Consider the following 22,575-nt stretch of genomic DNA (forward strand, 5'->3'; position numbering starts at 1 on the left):
ACATATAGCAGAACTTGTATGCATCAGATCAACAATATATGATAAGTCCTCCCTTCACAATTGGTTTAGGATCAGAAACCAAATATTTTTACTATCTTTTGTTGCGTGGTATATGATTAATTTCTCTACCATAATACACAAAGATATGTTTCCCAAAGATGATTGGGGATATATGTTAGTTTTTCTAACATTTGGGGGATGGAATAAACAGTTGAAAAATATGCTATATGAATCGAATTATCATGATCCTCACTTAGAAGATAATTCAAGTCGAATGCCAGAAGCATTTGCTGATCCAAAATTAAATATCATATTTCAGCTGCAAATGCTCCTATTAAAATTAAAGTCCCTGAAGGATAGAGTTTACTGTACGCATGAAGCGTGGTAGACCAATCGGTTCCAAAGGTAACAATCCTTGAAAAATAGTAGGAGCTAATGATCAAAATGATCATAATGAGGAGGAAATAAGCTCTAGAAGAGCCCACAACATAACATTTCATGAAACTCCCGAAAAAGTTCAGGTACTTGAAAATAAAGAAAGTGATGAGATCTCAACAAGTTATGTCGCTTCGGAATTGACACAAAATGATCGTCGATGATATATTTAATACAATATAGTGCACAATATTGTAAAAGATTCTGAGGATCGGACTAGCAGTCCAGACACTTGAAGATGTCATACCATTTAGATGCAAGTCTTAACCTATATGACTTATTTGGCTAAATCTATATGAAGATCCTTGAAGGATTGAAAATGCCCGAAGCATATAATTCAAAGTCTTGAGAAATGTACTCGATCAAATTATAAAGATCTTTGTACGGTTTAAAGCAATCTGTGCGCGTGTGGTATAATCGCCTCAGTAAATATTTGCTGAAAGAAAGTTACATAAATTATGTTATTTATCCATGTATTTTTATAAAGAAAATGTCATCAAAATTTGTTACACTTGCTGTTTATGTTGGTGACATAAATCTTATTGGAACTCCGGAAGAGCTCCAAGAGGGTCTTAAAAATACTTTTACATGGACAAAGTGTACCCATTAAGTACACCAATGAATATTCAATCACTTGAAGTGAATAAGGATCCGTTCCAACCTCTAGAAGAGGATGAGGAGCTCCTTGGTCCTGAAATACTCTATCTCGGTGTAGATGGTGCACTTATTTATCTTGCTAATGCTAACAAAAGTGGTGCAGATCGTATTGGTAATGCAGATGCAGGTTATTTATCCGATACTCATAAAGCTCGATTTCAAACCGGCAAGCAGAGAGTGCATATGATTGAGATCAGTGATTCATTCGAGAAACATGTGGGTTGGAATGTGATAAAAGACCCACAATATTATACGGAGACAATGTTTCATGCATAGCACTATTAAAGGGAGGATTTATAAAAGGAGATAGAACGAAGAACATTTCACCAGAATTATTCTACATACATGATCTTCAGGAAAATTGTGACATTGATGTGCATCAAATTAGTTCAAGTGACAATTCAACAGATTGTCTTTACCAACATCAATTTTGAGAATATGGTATACAAGATTGGAATGCGGAGACTCAAATATTTGAAATAAGGTTTTCTTCAGGGGGAATAAAATGCGCGATGTACTCTTTTTCCCTTACTAAGGTTTTTCCTACAGGGTTTTCCTTATAAGGTTTTTAATGAGGCAGCCAGCAATGCGTATTACTAAATATGTGTACTTTTTTTCCTTCACTAGGATTTGCCCACGTGGTTTTTCCTAGTAAGGTTTTAATGAGACACCTTATCTTTTGATGAACATCCAAGGGGGAGTGTTATAATTATATTATATTATGGATGTTCATTTAGTACTCCATTGTAATAAGCTTCCTGAAGAAGCTTATCCATATGGGACTCCACCGTAAATATGTTTATCTATTTAAGTACTCTATTGGAAATAAGCTTCCTGAAGAAGCTTATCACTTCGATACCCGATTATGGATAAACATTACCCCCGGTAGAAGATTATCCATACCGGGTATAATAAGCTTATCCCTTCAGCACCCAGTTATGGATAAATATTATCCCCGGTAGAATATCCACGGTAGAAGATTATCCATACCGGGTATAATAAGCTTATCCTTTCAGTACCCAGTTATGGATAAACATTACCCCCGGTAGAAGATTATCCATATCGGGTATAATAAGCTTATCCTTTCAGTACTCTGTTATGGATAAACATTGCTCTCAGTAGAAAGATTATCCATATCTGGTATAGTAGCAGCTTACACAGCAACTTCCTTTCTTCTATAAATAGAAGAGATTTCAGTTCATTATGTACATCAGTTTGAATTCGAGTAATATATCAGTTTCTCTCTATACTTGTCTTTACTTTATAGTCTTTATTTTATAACAAATTTCGTATTTTCACTAATATTCTTGAGAAATATTTATTTGGTGATTTAATTAGTTATATCATCTTTGAATATTGAATTTGTTGAACAATTTGATTAACAATCGTGTTCTATTTAAGTTACAAAATTTATATTTGTTGGAGGTTGGTGAAGAATGTCATTTAACAGCTCCTTTCCTAGACAGTTAAATATCATTATCCTCTTTGATTTTATCATTAACAAGCAGAGGATAAACAAATATCACCAGAGACCGTATAATCATTGTAAATGCTTTTATTACTGTGCAAGAATCTCTATGTTCTACCATTATCAGCAATTGAGGGACTTATCCAGATTAAAATCCAAATTAAGAAGCAATTACCATATACAACTTATACTCTCACTTTTTTCAGAACTGATAATGAAATACAATGGTCACACGCCCATGACTCCTTCAACTACTTGATTTATTCCTTCATAATGTAACGAATGAGCTCGTATAACTTCCATTAGAAACATTAGCCATCAACAGTTTGACAGTCATTTCTAGGATTTATGTTGTGGCACAAAAAAGCAAAGCAACCTTAGATTTGCACCTAGATTACTGAAACTCAAAGAACAGTGGATTTCATGTTTCACGCCTGCGCATTCAGCAATTTCTTATAATTTCAGTGAGGGTAAGCCTGAATCTCTACAATGAATTGCGGCACAGTTGCATGAGCATGGTTGGTTTTGATATTGTTTTCTTTGCGTCTAACTTCCCTCTTTATCAGCTTTTGTGTTTTCCAATAAGGTGAACATGAAGTTGCCCGAAAAGACAGCATCTTTATCTACGCAAACAAAAGCAACATCATCAGAACGATAGCTCTGGAGATTATATCTTATTCAGTCTTAACACAGAAATACAACAAACAACAACAACCCAATGAAATTCCACAAGTGGGATCTAGGGAGAATAGCGTGTACGCAGACCTTTGTTTTTGATAGATCCTCGGTTCAAGAATACGAAAAGAGACAATAGATAAGTAGCAGCAACAGAAAGCAGAAAATAATAACAGCATCGTAAGAGCCCGAAATATAAGCATGAATTGTTGAATACCTTCATCTCCTTTCCCAGTTTTAGTTAAGTGAAGCTTTCAACAGGAATGGTTGAAATACAATACAAAGTTTCCTCAAGTAGCAAAAGCCTCATGGATAATGTTTGCTCTAATGGAACCTTAAATCAAAGACTTCTTTCATACTTATTGAACATTGGCCATTAGATTTATTTCTTATTATTATTTTTAAGACGAAGTAACTTCAGTTAAATTAAGTTCAATGCATAAAAGACAAAGCAACAGTCAAATCAAGCTTTCTAATAACTCCGCCACTATTTAGCTCCAGATGAATACTTGGGAACATCTAGAATTCACAATAAATACCTCATGGGGAGTATGATAAGGTATTTAAGCTAAAACGTATTTTGTTACCCTCAAAAGTAAGTATCTAATACTGAGTCAATACCAACAACAGGATGACGATTCTTAGCCTAAAGAGGGAATTCGAAGCCAGCAAGTGATCCTGTAAATAATTTTTCTTCATCTACTTCTTGAGGACTGGCTTGAAGATACGCAACAAGTAGATCACAATAACAGAAAAGAGAAAAAGGCGCCTAGTTCAACTTTAAGGTTTTTCTCCTTTTCTATGGAGAGAGAGCAAGAGTACAGAAACCCTTAGGAGTTATAGGTGCATACATGCTTTTCACATGAACTGATTTAATACAAATTAGTTGGGACACAATTCGTACCTGTCAATGACAGACAGTTGGATTCCCTGCGAACATACCTACACATAGCCTGCAATGACAAAATCAAACAAATAAGCATGGTGTGCAGACCATTGCCTTTGACACAATCTGGTACAAATGTCCAACATCCTAATACAGAAACACAAAAAGCAACAAAAATACAAGGAACAATACTAGACGATATGCACCAAAATTGTAACATAGTCAATACCAAGTCAAAGCTGCAAGAACATATATGAAGAACTTCAGGAGAAATAATACCAAATTCTATGTACCACACAAGAGTTAAAAGAACTAAAAATTTGCTTTATAAGGCCGGATTTTTCAAAGAACTATAACTTGTGGAAGTGTTATAATTCTCTTTTGTGCAAATATTGGACATTTTTTCACTAATAAAAGCACCCGAAGTATCTGAAAAAAAAAAAGAAGAAAAAGCACCCTAAGTATATGTATGTATACTTGCCTGGACTGGAAGTAGGGCTGCATCATTTGGTAAAGATGTACCATCATCAGAGAAGACATTCCTACAACATAGAATATCAGAAGGTTAATCAAACAAAGGCATATAGAGTCTCTTCAGTAAACTAAAAGGAAATCACCAGTTTAAATTTTAATTGTCATTTGCCATTAATAAGAAACTCCATCTTTTTCAAATTACCAAAACTAGAAATCAGATCTTCCCTTATAGTCCTCTCCCCAAGTCAAAATCCTAGTTCGTGATAATACCACAGTAATATCAACTAAAAAGCATTCACCTTTGATTACTACCATCATCTTGTTCTCAGCTCAAGAACAAGAAAACTTTCATTTTTGGTGAACTCCAAAAAAAAAAAAAAAAAAAAAATAGGTATGCTCAATGAACGAAGGGCAATCATGGCATGCCAAAAAACCAGATATAGAAAAATAAATAAGAGTAAATGAGGCAAAGCAGACTCTGATGGGCGACTGCAATATAGTTGCCTTCAAATTCTCTAATCCTCTTCTACGGATAAAATCATAAAAACAGATTCTAAAATTAACGACAGTAAGGCATATGCTTTTGTGACAGTTTTTTTATTTTTTCCTGTTACTTCAGCAAAGAACTTCTCTTTTCCTCTTATTTATTTTCTTCTCAAACTTTGATGCAGCACTCATTCAAAATGAGGGAGAAGCAATTCAGTAAGAACATAAAAGCAATTCAGTAAAGCTACATTAATAGTGATGCATTTGAAGATGTACTATCATTCCGTTAAGGAAAAATCAGACAATAAGGACAATGGTACTTCATCTAGATTGAAGTGAATTCAAGGTCCAAGTGATTTTAATTTATATAAAAGTAAAGTGTCTGGCTTGAAAGAAACAGCAGAAATTTTTGAAGCAAAAGAAGAAATATACAGTGCCTTAAACTTATCTGCATTTTTTTTTATAAGGTAAATTGTATTAATCAAAAGGGAGAGAACTCCCGTATACAAGAAGTATATCAAAAAGTAGAGAATTTACATCAGAACATGATTCTCTACAAAAAAAAGCCCAATCTTCTATACAAATAGGGGCTATATGAGTGCACCAAAAAGCGATCAAAGATAAAAGACTATTCTTAAGATGTGAAAAAGGAGACTCAATCCCCTCAAAAGCTCTCCTATTTCTCTCTCCCCAAACTATCCACATGAGAGCTAACGGGGCGAACTTCCACGCCTTTTGCTTTCTTCTTCTACGGAAACCGGCCCGGCTATATAGCATTTCCTTTAGCGTGCTTGGCATCACCCATTGAACACCAAAAAGGTTCAGGATCGCCCTCCACAAAGCCGAGGACATAGGACAATGCAACAAAAGATGATCAACTTCTTCCTCTGAGCTTTTATACATATAGCACCAACTAACAAGTGTAATTCCCCTCTTTCGCAGATTCTCAGCAGTCAAAATCACTCCCCTCGCCGCTAACCATGGAAAAAAGCACACCTTCGTGGATGCCTTAGGAATCCAGATCGAGGAGTATGGAAAAGAGGCATCCTCTCTCACCAACATACTCTGGTAAAAGGACTTTACGGTGAACAGACCATCGTCAGGCAATCCCCATCTCCAAGAATCACAAGATGGATGAGGCCTGTCTTGCCCATATAGCAGTGTCAATAAATCTTGGAGCTCCGAAATCTCTCAATCTTGCATGTTCCTTCTAAATGAGAAGTCCTGAAGGTGTTGGTTTATGTTTAGTCAACAATGACATGTCAATTGGAAGAGTTGGTGGAAAAAGTTGGTATGGATGCTAGGAGGAAGCTTCCTCCTTTGATGTCACCCATGACATCAAGAGGAGGTAGTTTGATGTCACCAATGACATCAAGAGGAGGTCTTTACCTCTATAAATAGATGCACTCCTTCATTTGTAGAAACCATCCCAAAAATAATACAACACATTGTAGTGAGTAGAGAGTTAGAGAGAAATTCTCTTAAGTGTAATTGGGAACTCTCCCTTTCCTTTGTAAATATTAAAAAGGCAACTGTTCTCTGGTGGATGTAGGATTATTTTGATCCGAACCACGTTAAATCTTGTGTTCTTTTTTTTACGTTTCCGCTAACAAGTCCCATACTACCCCCGCTACATGCTCCTTACGAATTTGTTGGATCATCAATTCCTTCTGGTTTGAAACTCTGAAAACGTGGGGAAGGAGACTCTCAGAGTATCCTCTCCACACCACCTATGATTCCAAAAGCTGATTCTCCTTCCATCTCCCACCCTGTAAGAGATGTTGCCACTGAAGGATTCTCAATTCTTCATGATGCTCCTCCACATGCCACACCTGAAAGGCGTTGTGATTGCCTTGGTCCGGGGACCCCCTCTCATGGAATCATACTTTTCTACTATGACCTCCCTCCATAGAGCATGCTCTTTTACCCCGAATCTCCACAGTCATTTCCCCAACAAAGCTCTGTTGAATACCCTAAGATCTTTTACTCCAAGTCCACCCCACTTCTTTGGGAAAGTGACCGTCTGCCAATTCACAAGATGATACTTTCTAGTTCCATCCGCTGCATCCCAAAGAAAATTCCTTTGAAGTCGCTCCAGTTTTTCTGTGATGCTCACAGGAGCTTGCAACAGGGACAAGTAATAGGTGGGCATACTCGATAAAGTGCTTTTAATGAGCACTTCATTTCCGCCTTTTGACAAGTACCGTTTCTGCCAGCCTGCTAATCTTTTTTCAACCCTTTCGATCACTGGATTCCAAACCGTAGTATCCTTATGCGAAGCGCCCAATGGGAGACCCAAGTAAGTAGTGGGAAAGGAGCCCACCTTACATCTGAGAACATAAGACAAAGCATCAATGTTAGCAACCTCACCCACCGGGAAAATCTCACACTTGCCGAGGTTGATTTTGAGACCTGATACTATCTAAAACCACTGCAGGACCTGCTTCATGTAGGTCAATTGATCCATATCGGCATCACAAAAAACCAGGATGTCATCCGCCAAAAGCAAATGAGAGACTCTTCGGGCACTAGGCACCCCGATCGGAGCTGAGAATCCTCGCAAGAAACCTCCGCCCGCCTCTCGATCCATCACTAGAATGAATAGCATGGGGGATAGAGGGTCTCCTTGCCTGAGACCCCTGGAGCTGCTAAAGAAACCACACGGGCTACCATTAACCAGGATAGAGAATCTGACTGAGGAAATGCAGAACTTGATCCATCCCCTCCATCTTGCCCCAAACCCCATCCGCATCATAATGAAATCCAGGAACTCCCAATTGACATGGTCGAAAGCCTTCTCAAGGTCCAACTTGCATAGTAAGCCGAGATCTCTATTTTTCCTTTTGGAGTCTACAAGTTCATTTGCCACCAAAGCGGCATCCAGGATCTGCCTACCTTCCACAAACGCATTCTGGGAGTACGAAACAGACACGTCAAGAACCTTCTTGAGTCTATTGGAAAGCACTTTAGAAATAATCTTGTAAATGCTCTCCACGAGACTAATAGGCCTGTAGTCACTGATAGAAGATGCACCTTCTTTCTTAGGCACAATAGTAATAAAAGAAGCAGTGATACTTCTCTCAAAAACACCATTCACATGGAAGTATTCAATGGCTTCCATCAACTCCTCCTTGATGGTGTCCCAACAGAGCTGGAAGAAGGCCGAGGAGAAACCATCAGGGCCGGGGGCCTTATCACCAGCACAACTCGACACAGCCTCGTGCACCTCCTCCTCCTCGAAAGCCCTTTCTAGCCACTCACTGTCTCCCTCCCCTATGTGGTTGAACTCTATTCCCCCCAAAGTCGGCCTCCAACTAACTTCCTCTTTGTATAAATTCTCATAAAACTCCACTATCGCCCCTTTTACCTCCTCCTCTCCCTCAATCCTCACCCCATCCACAACTACGGACTCTATGAAGTTTCTCCTTCGATTTGCAACCGCCACCATGTGGAAAAATTTGGTATTCGAATCCCCTTCCTTTAACCATAACGCCCTCGATTTTTGCCGCCAACTAGTCTCCTGAGCTATTGCTAACTCGACTATTTCCCTCTTAACCTCCCTCGATCTCTCTTTCTCAGATTCATCTAACTCCCTCGCCCCTTACCCTCTCTCTAGATCCCCCAATTTATGCATAAGCTCCCTCATTTTAACCTCTACCCTCCCAAAAACCTCCTTATTCCACCAAATAATATCTCCCTTGAGCAATTTAAGTTTCTTCGAAAGACGGAATGAAGGTGTCCCTGATACCTCGTAGCTTGTCCACCATTCTTTCACCTTCTCACCAAATTCTGACACCTTCAACCACATGTTCTCGAATCGGAAGGGAGCACGCACCCCCCTCCCTCTGCATCCATCTAGCAAGATAGGAAAATGATCCGAAGTCAACCTAGGTAAAGGAATCTGCAGCACATTCGGCACCAACTCATCCCAGGAGGACGATATTAGAAATTTATCAAGTCTAGACCTTGAGTTGGAATCCTCCGCCCTGGCCCAAGTAAACCTTTCCCCTGACAGAGGAAGATCAATGAGAAAGTGATCATTGATGAAGTCAGAAAACTCCTCCATGGCCCTCGAAAACATACTACACCCTAACCTCTCCTCCCAGAACCCATGGAATGCCTCATTTCCTATCATATTGGCCAGTTCCTCCCAGAAAAACACCTAGGACCCTTCTCCTACCGGTCCGTACACTCCCCCAAATCCCTACTCCACCTCACTCACTCTATCTTTGACAAGAGCTGCTAAAGAAAAAACTCCCTTCTTAATCTCCTTTACCTCCAAGCTTCTATCATCCCACATTAGAAGAATGCCCCCGTCACTGGCTTAGTGCAAACTAGTTTTTGTTACAGATATAGATGATATTTTAGACGCAATTGCTGATTTACACAGCCTGCAATTACGCCTGTTGCACTGGCTTAGTGCAAATATTTATATAATATATTATTTACCCATAAAAAAAAAGAGTCATAAGGCAACCAAAACAATTTATTCAAGAACTAATTGCCTTGTAAACTCTTCTCAGATCTCATCTCAAAGCAATGTTACACTTTAGAACCCACACTTCTTATCGTTTGAAGACATTTCAACCCACTGATAGCAATTTAGCAAAAAGCTAAAGCTTCTCAAAACAAGGAACTGCAACAAAGGCTTCTTCCAGAATTGCACGATCAGCAGGTACACACACACAAGACACTTCTCCACATTTCCCATCAACCAAAACCCTCAAAATTAGGAATATAAAAGCTTTTCGAAGAAGGGCATCAAGAGATTCCCTCATGCCTCTTTATATATATATATATATATATATACACACACATGCACACACACACATATATCTTTATATATATATATATATAAAGATTTCTCATGCCTTGGCTTTTCCCCAGTTCTGCTGCTTTAAGCCAAATGTTATAACCCCAGAACCCATGGAATGTCCCATTCCCCATCATATTGGCCAGTTCCTCCCAGAAAAACACCTTGGACCCTTCTCCTACCGGTCTGTACACTCCCCAAATCCCCACTCTACCTCACTCACTCTATCTTTGACAAGAGCTGCTAAAGAAAAAACTCTCTTCTTCTCCTTTACCTCCAAGCTTCTATCATCCCACATTAGAAGAATGCCCCGGCACTGGCTTAGTGCAAACTAGTTTTTGTTACAGATATAGATGATATTTTAGACGCAATTGCTGATTTACACAATCTGCAATTACGCCTGGTGCACTGGCTTAGTGCAAATATTTATATAATATATTATTTACCCATAAAAAAAAGAGTCATAAGGCAACCAAAACAATTTATTCAAGAACTAATTGCCTTGTAAACTCTTCTCAGATCTCATCTCAAATCAATGTCATACTTTAGAACCCACACTTCTAATCTTTTGAAGACATTTCAACCCACTGATAGCAATTTAGCAAAAAGCTAAAGCTTCTCAAAACCAGGAACTGCAGCAAAGGCTTCTTCCAGAATTGCACGATCAGCAGGTACACACACACACAAGACACTTCTCCACATTTCCCATCAACCAAAACCCTCAAAATTAGGAATATAAAAGCTTTTCGAAGAAGGGCATCAAGAGATTCCCTCATGCCTCTTTTTATATATATATATACACACACGCACACATACATATATCTTTATATATATATATATATATATATATATATATATATATATATATATATATATATATATATATATATAAAGATTTCCTCATGCCTTGGCTTTTCTCCAGTTCTGCTGCTTTAAGCCAAATGTTAGAAAACAAGTCTGAGAACTGCTTTCCAGTGTGGGTAATGGATCAGCCAACCAAATGCTCATTCTCAATCTGATAAATATCCAGCTCAAATTTTTACAACCTTCATCCACCGAGAGCTTAGAGCTAATTTTTTGACAACTGCAAGCATATGAGGACTGAACAGTGCATTCAAAATAAGGTCTTGAAGCTTTTCTTAGCTAAGGTCTATAAACTTCTTGTGCTTATTTTCTGATAATTATTCATTTTAATTCATGCAACTGTGCGCTGCTCGTAATAGTAATAATCTGCTAAGTGGAAATTCTGACAAATACGCGGAGCTTTACATAAGTAGAATAGTGACAAAAAATTAAGCTGAGTGGATGTTCATGAAATAGCACATTAGTTCCCTATAATGACCATGGAAGCATGTTTGAACATAATGATCATTATTCATCAAAACAAAGCAAAAGGAAACATACAAAACTAAAACAATATTATGGATCCTGAACCAATGTATTTACCTCCAAATTACATTTTGCAGCTCATCCTGCTCAGCTTCAGGAAGCATAGCAGCATCATAAGCAACAATGTTACCGTAAAATATCTTCTCCAAATCCTTCATCCATTTAGTCAACAATAAATTAACCTGCGATTTAAAAATTGACATTTTATATGAATAGATAAGTTTAAATTTTCTATTTCTTGTCATGAACAATAGAATCTGAGATGCCAGTATCATTCCACAGAGAAGACAAATAAACCGAGTCACCATTATGGAGCTGCAAACTAAATTGTGTAATTTTTTCCTCCATCGTGCTTTGGAGGTGAGAATAAATTGTCCAAAAAAGAAATGAATGAAGCAGAAAAGGGGTAGCATTACACCAAATTTCCCAAAATAAGTTGTAAACCAATGCAAAAACGTACAATAACTTAAACAAATCACTTGTTGATAGTCAATATTAAAACAAGGATGGGGATGAGCCTGAAAGTCAAACCCCATAAAACCTCTGGAAAAAGAGATCTTCTGTAGCAACATATGAAAACGAAAAATGAAAATAGTAATGATGCAAAAGAACCTATTCGAGCTGATTGATGCTCTTCCACCAAGGTAAGTGACAAGTCTGATAACCATCCCAAATTTTATTTATTTTATAAGGTAAACATTAAAAGAGGGAAGTTTAGGATGACCATAATTGTTGATGTAAGAAATATAATAACATAAACTTTTGTATTGAAAGATTTTAGATATCACTAGCTTAGACTTACTATATACCTGCCTGTAACCACGCTATTTCGTTTTGCTCTACAGCTCCAACTTTTCCTTCCGATTTTTTCCATTTCCTTCCATTTCTTCTAAAGATTTCTTTTTTTTTTTTGGAGGGCCCGACATCATTAATCAGGCTCTTTTTTTAGACAGGTAACAGTATATTAATCATCAGCACGAAGGCTGTGCTAGAGCCATATTAACAGATTGCAAAAGCAAAAGTGTGGCCATGTCCTTCTTACCATTAGTCATGCTTTTATATACTTTACCAACGGTTGCACCAAAAATTTCTCTTAAAACCAAACATAAGAGTAGTTGAAACTTTACAGCCATTCTAGCTTGGTTGTCAATTTAACAACATAGAAAAGATCAAAAGATATTCAACAAGATGGCCGTTCCACTACAAATAGCACTGCCACTTGAATTTACTTTCCAAAATGAACGCCAAGGAGAAGAATTATTTGCGATATTGAATTGAGTTTTCAATACAAGAGTTTAATAACTTACCCCAGCTTTAGAAACTCTCAACTCCAGGTCATGATTATATATCTCATATAGATATTGCCCCAACTCGACACCTTCCTTTCCCTCCTGCTTCAAGCGTCGCAAGCATAGCCACATATGGATAACAAGTAAAGCAAATGTGGTCTTAAATGTTTTCTCCAAGCTAAATACTGCATGCAACACATACAAGCAGATCAAATAACTAAGGCAAACACAGATTAGCATAGCTACTTTGTGAAGAAACAGATCACTTAATTAAACGAAAAAGGCAATTATGCTTAAAGATTGAATGAACATTCAACTCACTTGGGCTCTTGAATTAACATGAGCAATAATGCTTGTCAAAGATTTGCAACAATTGGGTTAGAGATATAGCTGCCAGTGCCTAAATAATTAAAAGATGAGGTAGATAATGTGAAAAGAATGCAGATCAGGAACGTGTATAAAGATTGCAGATCAAGAACACCGGTGAAGGAGGTGTGAGAGATTGGCCCTGGAGGGTCTAAGGAGAGGTAGAGGCAGGCCGAAGAAGTATTGGGGAGAGGTTTTTAAGCAAGATATGGCGTTGCTCCAGCTTACCGAGGACATGACCATGGATAGGAACGTGTGGAGGTTGAGAATAAAGGTAAAGGGTTAGGATAGGTAGCCGAGCGTTGTCCTTGTCTATAACAGTAGCTTTAGTACATGATTTAGTGTTATTTGTGTATTTTCGTATTCCTTGACTGTAATTACTTGTTGTTGCTTTCATTTCTACTTTCTGATTGCAGTACCTAGTATTAGTTTTGTATTTTTGTTTCCGTTTTCTAATTGGTGTGCTTGTTGTTGCCCTTCCTTTTACCTGTCCTAAGCCGAGGGTCTACCGGAAACAACCTCTCTGTCTTCTTGAAGGTAGGGGTAATGTCTGCGTACACACTACCCTCCTCAGACCCCACTTGTGGAATTACATTGAGTTGTTATTGTTGTTGTTGTTGTTGAACGCATATAAAGAGGTTTTAGTCGGTCTACAAATTCACAACACCAGAGTACGGAAGAAAATGACTAAAGAATTTGCAGGGGAATAAGAGCCATAGACTTTAGTCAAGAAACATCTACAGATAGTTCTTAAATACAACTTTGTAAAATGCATCTTTTGTTACACATATCAGCTGCTTGAATGCCCAATCAGAATCATACGCAATCCAAATGAACAGACTCAAGAAGAACAACATTCTTTTTCTCTTTTTTAAACAAACAAATAAAAGAGAGGTTTCACATAACAATCCATAAGCACATAGGAAAATGGCTGAAGAGAGTGTGGTCAATGAGCTGAAGAGCAAAGAGACTCACCATCATAGATAGCAGGTCTATCAATTTGGTGAATAACACGGAGATAGATAACATTAGCTCCTCGAATGGACGTGCTTTGCTTACTATAGAACAACATCAATTTGAGGAACAAACGCTGGATGCCCTCATATTGTGGCTCTTCAATTCGTAACGGTGAATCAGGGGCCAATGCCAATGATTGAGGCTTAGACCAGAACATCTTATTCAAATTTACCTGCTCAAATAACAGGAGTTCAATTATTAGTCCTTTGCAAATCGGACACCATTGCATGCAACAAATCTATGTTCCACTAAGCATAGACACCAGCAACTTAATTAAGAGAAAGGTATCTTCTTTCATTTGGCACAATTTCATTACAGAAAAAAGTATAGAGAAATAAACATGCGATTTCAAAACCTTGATAATCACCGAAAGATAAAAATGCACAGTAGGGTGGACACTGTAGTAGTGTCAATGTCAGCTGCTAGTGTGCTAGCATCCCTTCAGCTCAAAAAGTTGCACCATTGAAAATTTATTAAACTTCGTACGAACTATTGTTGCATAGTCGAAAGACTCTACATAAGGAGTATATATTTATAGGTATGCAGTCGACACCAAGGGTGTATCCTAGAGGTCAATGAAGTTGGAATGAAAACCATGGGAGACCAAAGTTCTAAATTGCAGTAGAGACTAAAAAGCTAAGTGACTTCTTTCTCACTAGCCTAAATCGAGTTGCACAGAGTTACCCAACACCTATACTAGTAGAGAAAGCCGCTACACAATTGAATAGTCGAGGTGTGTAAACTCATTCGAACGCCACCTTCAAGAAGAAAAAGAAAGTCCACACACATTGTCACAATGAAGTAGTCGGTGCAGTCGTATTACACACCCACTTATTTGAAATTTTATGTTTACCTTTGAATGGACATCAAGTACTCAAAATAGCATCTTAAACTAGGATAAATAAGCAAATTGATCAGCAGATATAATGCAATAAATGAACCAGAACAAAGTCCTAGGGCATCACCTTACTAACATCTAATTACCACCAGAGGCGGAGCCACGATTTGACATTAAGGGTTCGGGCCTTTAAGTAACTGAGTTCTAAATTAATAATCTGCACATATTCAATAGACAAATACATGGTTTGGACCAAAGTTACTGGCTTTGGCACAAAATGATAGCTCCACCCCTGATTACCACAAAAGAAAAAATCTGAAATTTTCAAACCTGGAGTTTGCTATTATAGTCTTTCTCAGTGGAATGGTCTACAGACGGCGCAACCGCGGAATAATCTCGACATGAAAAAGAACACAAGCGTCTTCCAATTTCTGCGTTCCTTTTTGTATAAGCCCTAGAAAACTGTGAAATGGCCCTGCTCCATCTCGGCAACATTCTCCCTCTGTATGGCGAAAGCGAGTGAACAATGAAAGGAGAAAACTACTGAAGAACGGCCTTAAAATGGACACCACCAAGAAGGCAAAATACCTTATTAAAGCCTTGCTACGTAGATTTTTGTGTACAGGTGACATTTTTTTTGCAAAATAAAATATATTTTTACCTTTTTAAGTATGTTACTTTTTTAGATAATCTTTTTCGAATACAATTTATAATAAAACTTGAATAGAATTATATTATTTAGGCTAAAAATAATAAAGTTTTAGTTAATCTTTTTTTGAATTTGACCTGAAAATAAAGATTTATACAATTGAAATAAATAGTCAAGATATCTAAAAAGTTATAAAAATACATAATTTGAAATTAATTATTTTGGCTATAATTTTTTATATAGCTCTAAATTATGGTGCTCTAAAAATATACTTTTTACATATTTTACTTGAAAGGGTAAAAATACACAGTTGAAATAAATAGTCATTACATCAAAAGAAGAAATAAAAAGAGTGAACAATTTCAAGAAATAACTTATTATTTCTAACATACTTATTGCTCTTAAAAATACTTATTGCATAAATGTAGGGTAAGGCTACGTACGATAGACTTTTGTGGTCCGGCCCTTCCCCAGACCCCGCGCATAGCGGGAGCTTAGTGTACCGGGCTGCCCTTTTTTTTATTGCTCTAAAAATGTATCCATAGAGTAAGTTATTTTTTGTAATTGTACACTCTTTTTATTTCTTCCTTTGATACAATGACTATTTATTTCAACTATGTATTTTTATTTTTTTCAGGTAAAATTTGTGTGTATATATATTGAGCACCATAATTTAGAGCTATATAAAAAATTATAACCAAAATAATTAATTTCAAACTATGTATTTTTATAACTTTTTAGATCATTGACTATTTATTTCAATTGTATAAATCTTTATTTTCAGGTCAAATTCAAAAAAAGATTAACTAAAACCTTATTAATTTTAGTCATATAAAATAATTAGCCTAAATAATGTAGTTCTATCCAAGTTTTATTATAAATTTTATTCGAAAAAAATTATATAAAAAAGTAACATACTTAAAAAGGTAAAAACTATATTTTATTTTTCAAAAAAATGCCACATATACAGAAAAATTTACATGGCAGCCGAGTGCACCCACAGAATTTGCCACATCAACATTCGGGGGGTAATAGCTCTCAAAAGACCTAGTTGAAAGGGGTAATTAAGACCACGAATAATTTAAGGTTGTAACTAATAATTGGTGACAAGTTTAAGGGGCAGTAAGGTATTTTGCCCTACCAAGAATTGGGTGAGTTTTGAGTTGTTGCAATTTTTCGATGATCAGAGTTTTAGCTTAAGAAAATGGAGAAAAAGCCAAAATAGTCCTCTCTCTTTATATTTTGGTTCAAAATGATCCTATTTTTTAGTTCTTTTAACAAACTACTGCACTTTCAAGACCATGTAAGGCGATAAGACTTATTTACGTATTTGGTAAAAACCCAAAAATACTTATAAACCAAGTCAAGTATTTATAAGTTAAAATTATCCATAAATCATAAGTTAGTTATGGCTTTTCAGTTTATAAGTACTTTTAATTTTGACTAAGATTTTTACTAGTTTATCCTTAATAATATTTTTATTTCACATATGTTTTCCAAAATAAATTTTCTAACCTTCTCTTCGTTCCGTATCGGTTATACATCCTTTTCTTTATAAAAATAATTTTAACTTATAAAGTTTTAAGGATATTTTAGTTATCTTAATAAAAAACAGCTTATTATTAGCACTTTTCTATCAAATATATCAATTACTTATTATGAGTTTCAGCGTATTCATCCAAATACGTAAATATTTATAAATCAATTTCAACCCTTAAAAATACTTTTCAATCACTTCAGAATAGTCTGTGAATTAAAAAAATATTATTTAGGATAAAAGAACATTTTATAAACACTTTTCTACCAAATATATAAACTGTTATTATCAGTTTCAACATATTTATCCAAATACCTAAATACTTAAAAGCTTAAAAAAAATCACTAACGGAGACAAAACGTCATGTGCCCTTCACGTGAAACAGAAATGGTAGCCAATGTCTGCATCTCCAAAATCTTGGTAGGCTAATGAGTGGCTACAAACAACGAAATCCAATTCCAATTCCAATTCCAATTCCAAATCCAGTTCCAATTCTGAGGTTGAACAGAGGAGCATGCTTTACTCTTGACTCGAGTTCTATATCAGCAACCCATAAATAAGTTGCCGATCACCGAAAAAGCAAAGGGTCCATTATTGTTTTTCACTTAATTTGTGATTGCGATGCTATAGAAATGGGTCTTGTGACAATTTAGCAATGATAGGTGTGAATTTTCAGCCGTCCATTTATATATTTGCAAAATCTGTTCTGTCTCAAAATCCAGCAGCAAACTACAACTTCTTCCATTTTCCTCTGCAGAAGTTACCCGTTTGTAGAATCGGGTATGGGTCGGGATTGGGCTTCTCACCTAGTCCAGGTGGCGGCGGCTACTATGGCGGTTACTATAATAAGCAGAAGAGGAGAAAATACAAAGCTATTGCATTGGTTAAGGCAAGTCGAAAAGAGTGTCCATATGAAGTTTTAGGGGTGTCTTCATCGGCGACGGCAGACCAAATCAAACGGGCATATCGCAAACTTGCTCTTAAGTATCATCCTGATGTTAACAAAGAGGTAGTGTAGCCTTTTGAATTTATTAGTTTTAACTTGATAATTTGGATTATCTAATAAATATGCTTATGCGTTAAGTGCTAAAGTTTATAAAATGATTTCAGTTAACTTAATAACACAGTTGGCATTGTTGCTTATAGCTGTAGTGGTACGGGCAAAAGCTATTGGGTTCACGTAATCCCGTACTTGCTTTCCATTTTACTTGTTCACCTAGGATTAGCACTAGAAATAGCAAAATGTGCACACAAGCAGAGGATCCATGATCTGAAGTTTATGGATTTCTGCCATGGTCTCGAATTAATACTACAATAATAACTAGGTTCACAATTGTAACAACCTAGTCCACTAGTAATAATGTCTGCTTTGAGCCTGGCCCACACGGCATTAAAACGCGTCACCAGGGTCTAAGGCTTTTTTACTATATACCCAGCAATTTTCCTGTGTTTTGTCGATGTGAGATTCACATGGGTTGTCACAACAATCAAATATTTATAGATATTTAGTGGATTTCTTAGTATATATACATCATCCGGGCTAAAGCTAATGGGTTCACATGATCCCATACCAACACACTAGATCCATCCCCGCGCACATAAATCTAGCAAGAGAAATTCCAAATATGGTACAACACTATTTATTTTACTTTAGGGAATCAAGGCATTATTTGTCAAATTACCTTTTCCTTTTTAACTTTTTGCATGGTCCTTGTCGACGGCAGGAAAAGAAGAAAAACAGATTGCCTGAAGTTAAAACGGGAAATAGGAACTAAAACTTTCTCTTCCTTCCCGGTGATTAAATATGGTTTTATTGAAGGACATCTCCCTTTTTGTTAATGCCTTCCTGTACAGCCCGATGCTCAAGAAAAGTTTATGAGGATTAAGCATGCTTACAACACACTATTGAACTCCAAAACAAGGAAGAGATATGATTCGGGAAGTGACACATCAAGTTATTCATATTATAGTGGAGCAGGAAAAAATAAAAGTACTGCAGATGAAGAAGACTTCTATAGCTTTGGTAAAACACCTTTGCTAATTGTGATATTTGCTGCTCACTTGTACTGAAGTTCTGTTAGTATGCATGTTTGTTTATAATCTTAATTCTCTACTAATTGCCCTCGGCAAAGCCTCGTAGTAATAAAGCAACAGCTCTTTTACCTTGCATCTCGTGGTCAGGAGCTGGGTTCAAAACCTCTATCATTTTTGTCTTCAATGAGAACTAGAAAATTGAAATAAGAATTTAAACATGAAAATGGTAAAAGCATCTGTGTTCCATTAATAAAAAATAGAGTTATACAAATATTGTAAATTTTGAGAGATATTCTGTGAAAAACTTACATGAATATTGTAGAATTCAATCTTTCATTCTCCAAGATGGACATTATTCTTTCATTGTCATCTAAGTTACTCGGACTCGGGTGCGGGTATGCGATACGGGGACGGATTCGAGTATCGGATTCGGCAAAATTTAAATTTTAAGATTCGGGGGTGCGGATCCGGATATGGATATGGGTGCGGGGATTCGGCTATTAAAAAATAGAGTTATACAAATATTGTAAATTTTGAGAGATATTCTGTGAAAAACTTACATGAATATTGTAGAATTCAATCTTTCATTCTCCAAGATGGACATTATTCTTTCATTGTCATCTAAGTTACTCGGACTCGGGTGCGGGTATGCGATACGGGGACGGATTCGAGTATCGGATTCGGCAAAATTTAAATTTTAAGATTCGGGGGTGCGGATCCGGATATGGATATGGGTGCGGGGATTCGGCTAATAAAAAATAGAGTTATACAAATATTGTAAATTTTGAGAGATATTCTGTGAAAAACTTACATGAATATTGTAGAATTCAATCTTTCATTCTCCAAGATGGACATTATTCTTTCATTGTCCTAAATCTATTTTATTTTTTATTTTGAGAAATCAAAATCTCAATTTTTCTCCTAATTAGATGGACTCCGGTCAAAGTGTCCGAAGTCAGTTGACCGAATTCAGGACGTATCCCATCCCCGTCTCGTATCGGAATGGGGACGACACCAAAATCGAAGAGTCCGCACAACTTAGGTTGACATAGAGCAAAGGGGAGCTCCATTGAACTGGTTCGATCGTGGATGGCAAATCTCACCACAAAACCTGATTACTTGGTTGCTCAATAGAGTTAGATGTTTGAACCTCATAGTGACACTGAAAATTGTTTGTGATACCTCAAAATAGACACTACACCAACATTCTGAATAAAGCAATACTTCCACCCTAAGTTGCTCCGACACGGCAATTTAGGTGTTGCACCTGTGTCGACACGACACTAATACGGGTGTGGGTATAGGATCCGCACCGGATCTGGTCAAATAATTTTGTGTACTTTGACCACGACAGACGGAAAAATTCGAGACGAGATACAATTTGATTCCCAAAATCAGAACCAAAACTAAGGTAAATTTGAAGAAAATAGCATAGCTAATCTAGGAAATCAATCATTTACATATCTACAACTTGAGAATAAAAAAGAAATTCACACTTTACAAGTTATACGTAAGTATTCCTCAAAATTTCTTACTATAATTTAGAGATAATTTTAATTTTTTATTTTTTTGAATTATTTTTAGTCGGATCTTCGCACCCGTATCCGTACTAGGATCCGTATCCCCGAATCTTAGAACTTACATCTCGAAGGATCCGACCTCTAGATCCGCACCCGTGTCGGACACCCACGCCCGTATCCGAGTAACTTAGCTTCCACCATCCAGCATCCAATCATGAGGTCTTTAATTTCAGTGTTCCAGATGTTTCACCTATGATATCCATAGGTAACAAACTGTATGCTTTTATTAAACAAAATGAAAGCTAAAAAACAGAAACGAAAACACAAGAAAAACAAAACAGAACTCTACGTTAATCTGTTCAACAATCCAAAAAAAAAAAATATGCGTTAATCTGTCAGTGAGGCAGTTCTTATCTCTTTTTGGCTTTACATTCTTATGTTTAACCCCTTCATGCTGCAGGTAGCTTTTTCAAGGATGTTCAAATAACAATAGGTAGATTTGCACATGGCAGTTAAAGAAATACTATCCATTATCTTCGACTGTGCTAGGACCTTTTTCATATATTGCGTGTCTTGCGGTTAAAGAGTCATCTGGATTTCAAGTCTAATTTCTTTCTGCAGAGGACTTCTTTAAGGATCTCCAAGAAGAATTTCGGAATTGGGAGTCAAGTGTCGCTTCGGAGGGAAAACCAAAGAGTTTGTGGGAAGAATTGGCGGTAAGAAGTTGATAAATTCAATTTGTGAGAAATAAAAGCACAATTAAGAAATGTATAAACAGTAAATTGCTATTTTTTTTTATCATTTTAATCATTTGCCTCTTACCACCTATTTTCCCTGTGAGGTGCCTCTGGCTTAGATACCCCTTGGTCCAGGGGGTTGAGAAGGTTTCCTTGGATGTGAAAATCATTTAACTGTTAGAGTTGGAAGAGAGTGCAGTACTTTTATTTGCACGCGACAAGAAAGAATTAGAGTTTCTCTCACTATACAATTTGATTGTTGACAGGAAATCGGGGAAGAATTTGTTGAGTTCTTAGAGAAGGAGCTTAATATAACTGATGCAGAGGTAGAAGAAGAAAGCGACAAGGAAAGGCCCCAGAAGGGCAATACACAATCTGAAACAAATAGAACTGGTAATGCAAAACAAAACAGGACAGAGAAAGATAGCAGTATTGAAGAAAATATCGATGAGATTGAAGCAACCCTTGCCCAATTGAAAAAGGAATTAGGTCTCTGATGGGATTGAATTGATACTCCCTAAAAAGAAGAGCAACAATGTATTGAAGCACATCTTCTTGATGTTTTTGGTTGTGTCTTCCGGCAAACTCAAATGGTTCACCCCCTTTGAACATGTACCAACTGAAAATCACAAATGGTGTCCTTTATTCATTTCCTTGTACAGCTGCTATGATTCACAAAGTTTTTGCTGTAGTCATGGAGAACTGGCTGCTACATCTTCTGATGTTTTAGATATAGCTTGTATCAAAAGGTTTCATGTGTATTACTATTATGTAGAAATGGGAGTTGGGTTGTATGGGTAGGGGTATTATAGGAATTACTGTTGTTTGTCATGTGTATTTGGTATTTTGCTCTTCAATTTCAGTCATTTCATGAATTCATGTTCCTCTTTTAATGGTGAAACGTGTTAAGCCAACCGGGTTCCACTTCTGCTTCTACCTTCTTTGTTCATTTGCATTCTCCATCGGTGTTACTGGGTATGGAGTACCACCTTCTTTCTGCCATGTTTCTTTCATTTGTTTCTTTTTCTCTTCTGTTTCTTCTTTATTAACTGATTTTTCTGCTGTTGGTGTTGTTTCTTTCTTGCCTCTGTTTCCTTCTGTTATCTTCAATTTGCTTTCTCTTCTGTTTTTTGCCTTTACTTGGAAGAATTTGCTAGAAGCTGTACATGCATGCGATAATATCTGTCTCATCTGCTCACGCACGTGGCTTTTCTTACTTTGTTATCTTTTGGGCAATACAGAGATGTATACTTGAGAGAAACTGATCTTTAGGAACTTTGTCTAGCATTTGGGAAAACATCTACT

At 36.7% G+C, this 22,575-nt stretch overlaps 2 protein-coding genes across 3 annotated transcripts; one reads left to right on the top strand and one right to left on the bottom strand.

Annotated features, from left to right (window-relative positions):
* Window positions 1-2,720: 2,720 nt before the first annotated feature.
* On the bottom strand, window positions 2,721-15,362 carry LOC107820723 (uncharacterized). Its single transcript, XM_075225708.1, has 7 exons — window positions 15,124-15,362; window positions 13,914-14,127; window positions 12,591-12,757; window positions 11,341-11,465; window positions 4,603-4,663; window positions 4,140-4,188; window positions 2,721-3,183 (listed from the first exon to the last, which is right to left on the bottom strand). The coding sequence occupies exons 1-7, from the start codon at window positions 15,286-15,288 to the stop codon at window positions 3,107-3,109; spliced, it is 858 nt and encodes a 285-aa protein (XP_075081809.1). The 5' UTR covers window positions 15,289-15,362; the 3' UTR covers window positions 2,721-3,106.
* Window positions 15,363-17,362: 2,000 nt separating this feature from the next.
* LOC107820722 (uncharacterized) lies at window positions 17,363-22,171 on the top strand. 2 transcript variants are annotated; one of them, XM_016647058.2, is made up of 5 exons: window positions 17,418-17,988; window positions 18,834-19,002; window positions 20,994-21,026; window positions 21,155-21,249; window positions 21,537-22,171. In XM_016647058.2, exons 1-5 carry the CDS (start codon window positions 17,635-17,637, stop codon window positions 21,765-21,767), a joined length of 882 nt encoding a protein of 293 aa, XP_016502544.1. In that variant the 5' UTR covers window positions 17,418-17,634; the 3' UTR covers window positions 21,768-22,171. The 2 variants fall into 2 exon arrangements, with proteins under 2 accessions (XP_016502545.1, XP_016502544.1); XM_016647059.2 differs by lacking the exon at window positions 20,994-21,026 and having other exon boundaries at window positions 17,363-17,988.
* Window positions 22,172-22,575: the final 404 nt, after the last annotated feature.

The sequence above is a fragment of the Nicotiana tabacum genome, chromosome 11 (assembly GCF_000715075.1).
Source record: "Nicotiana tabacum cultivar K326 chromosome 11, ASM71507v2, whole genome shotgun sequence".
NCBI lineage: Eukaryota > Viridiplantae > Streptophyta > Magnoliopsida > Solanales > Solanaceae > Nicotiana > Nicotiana tabacum.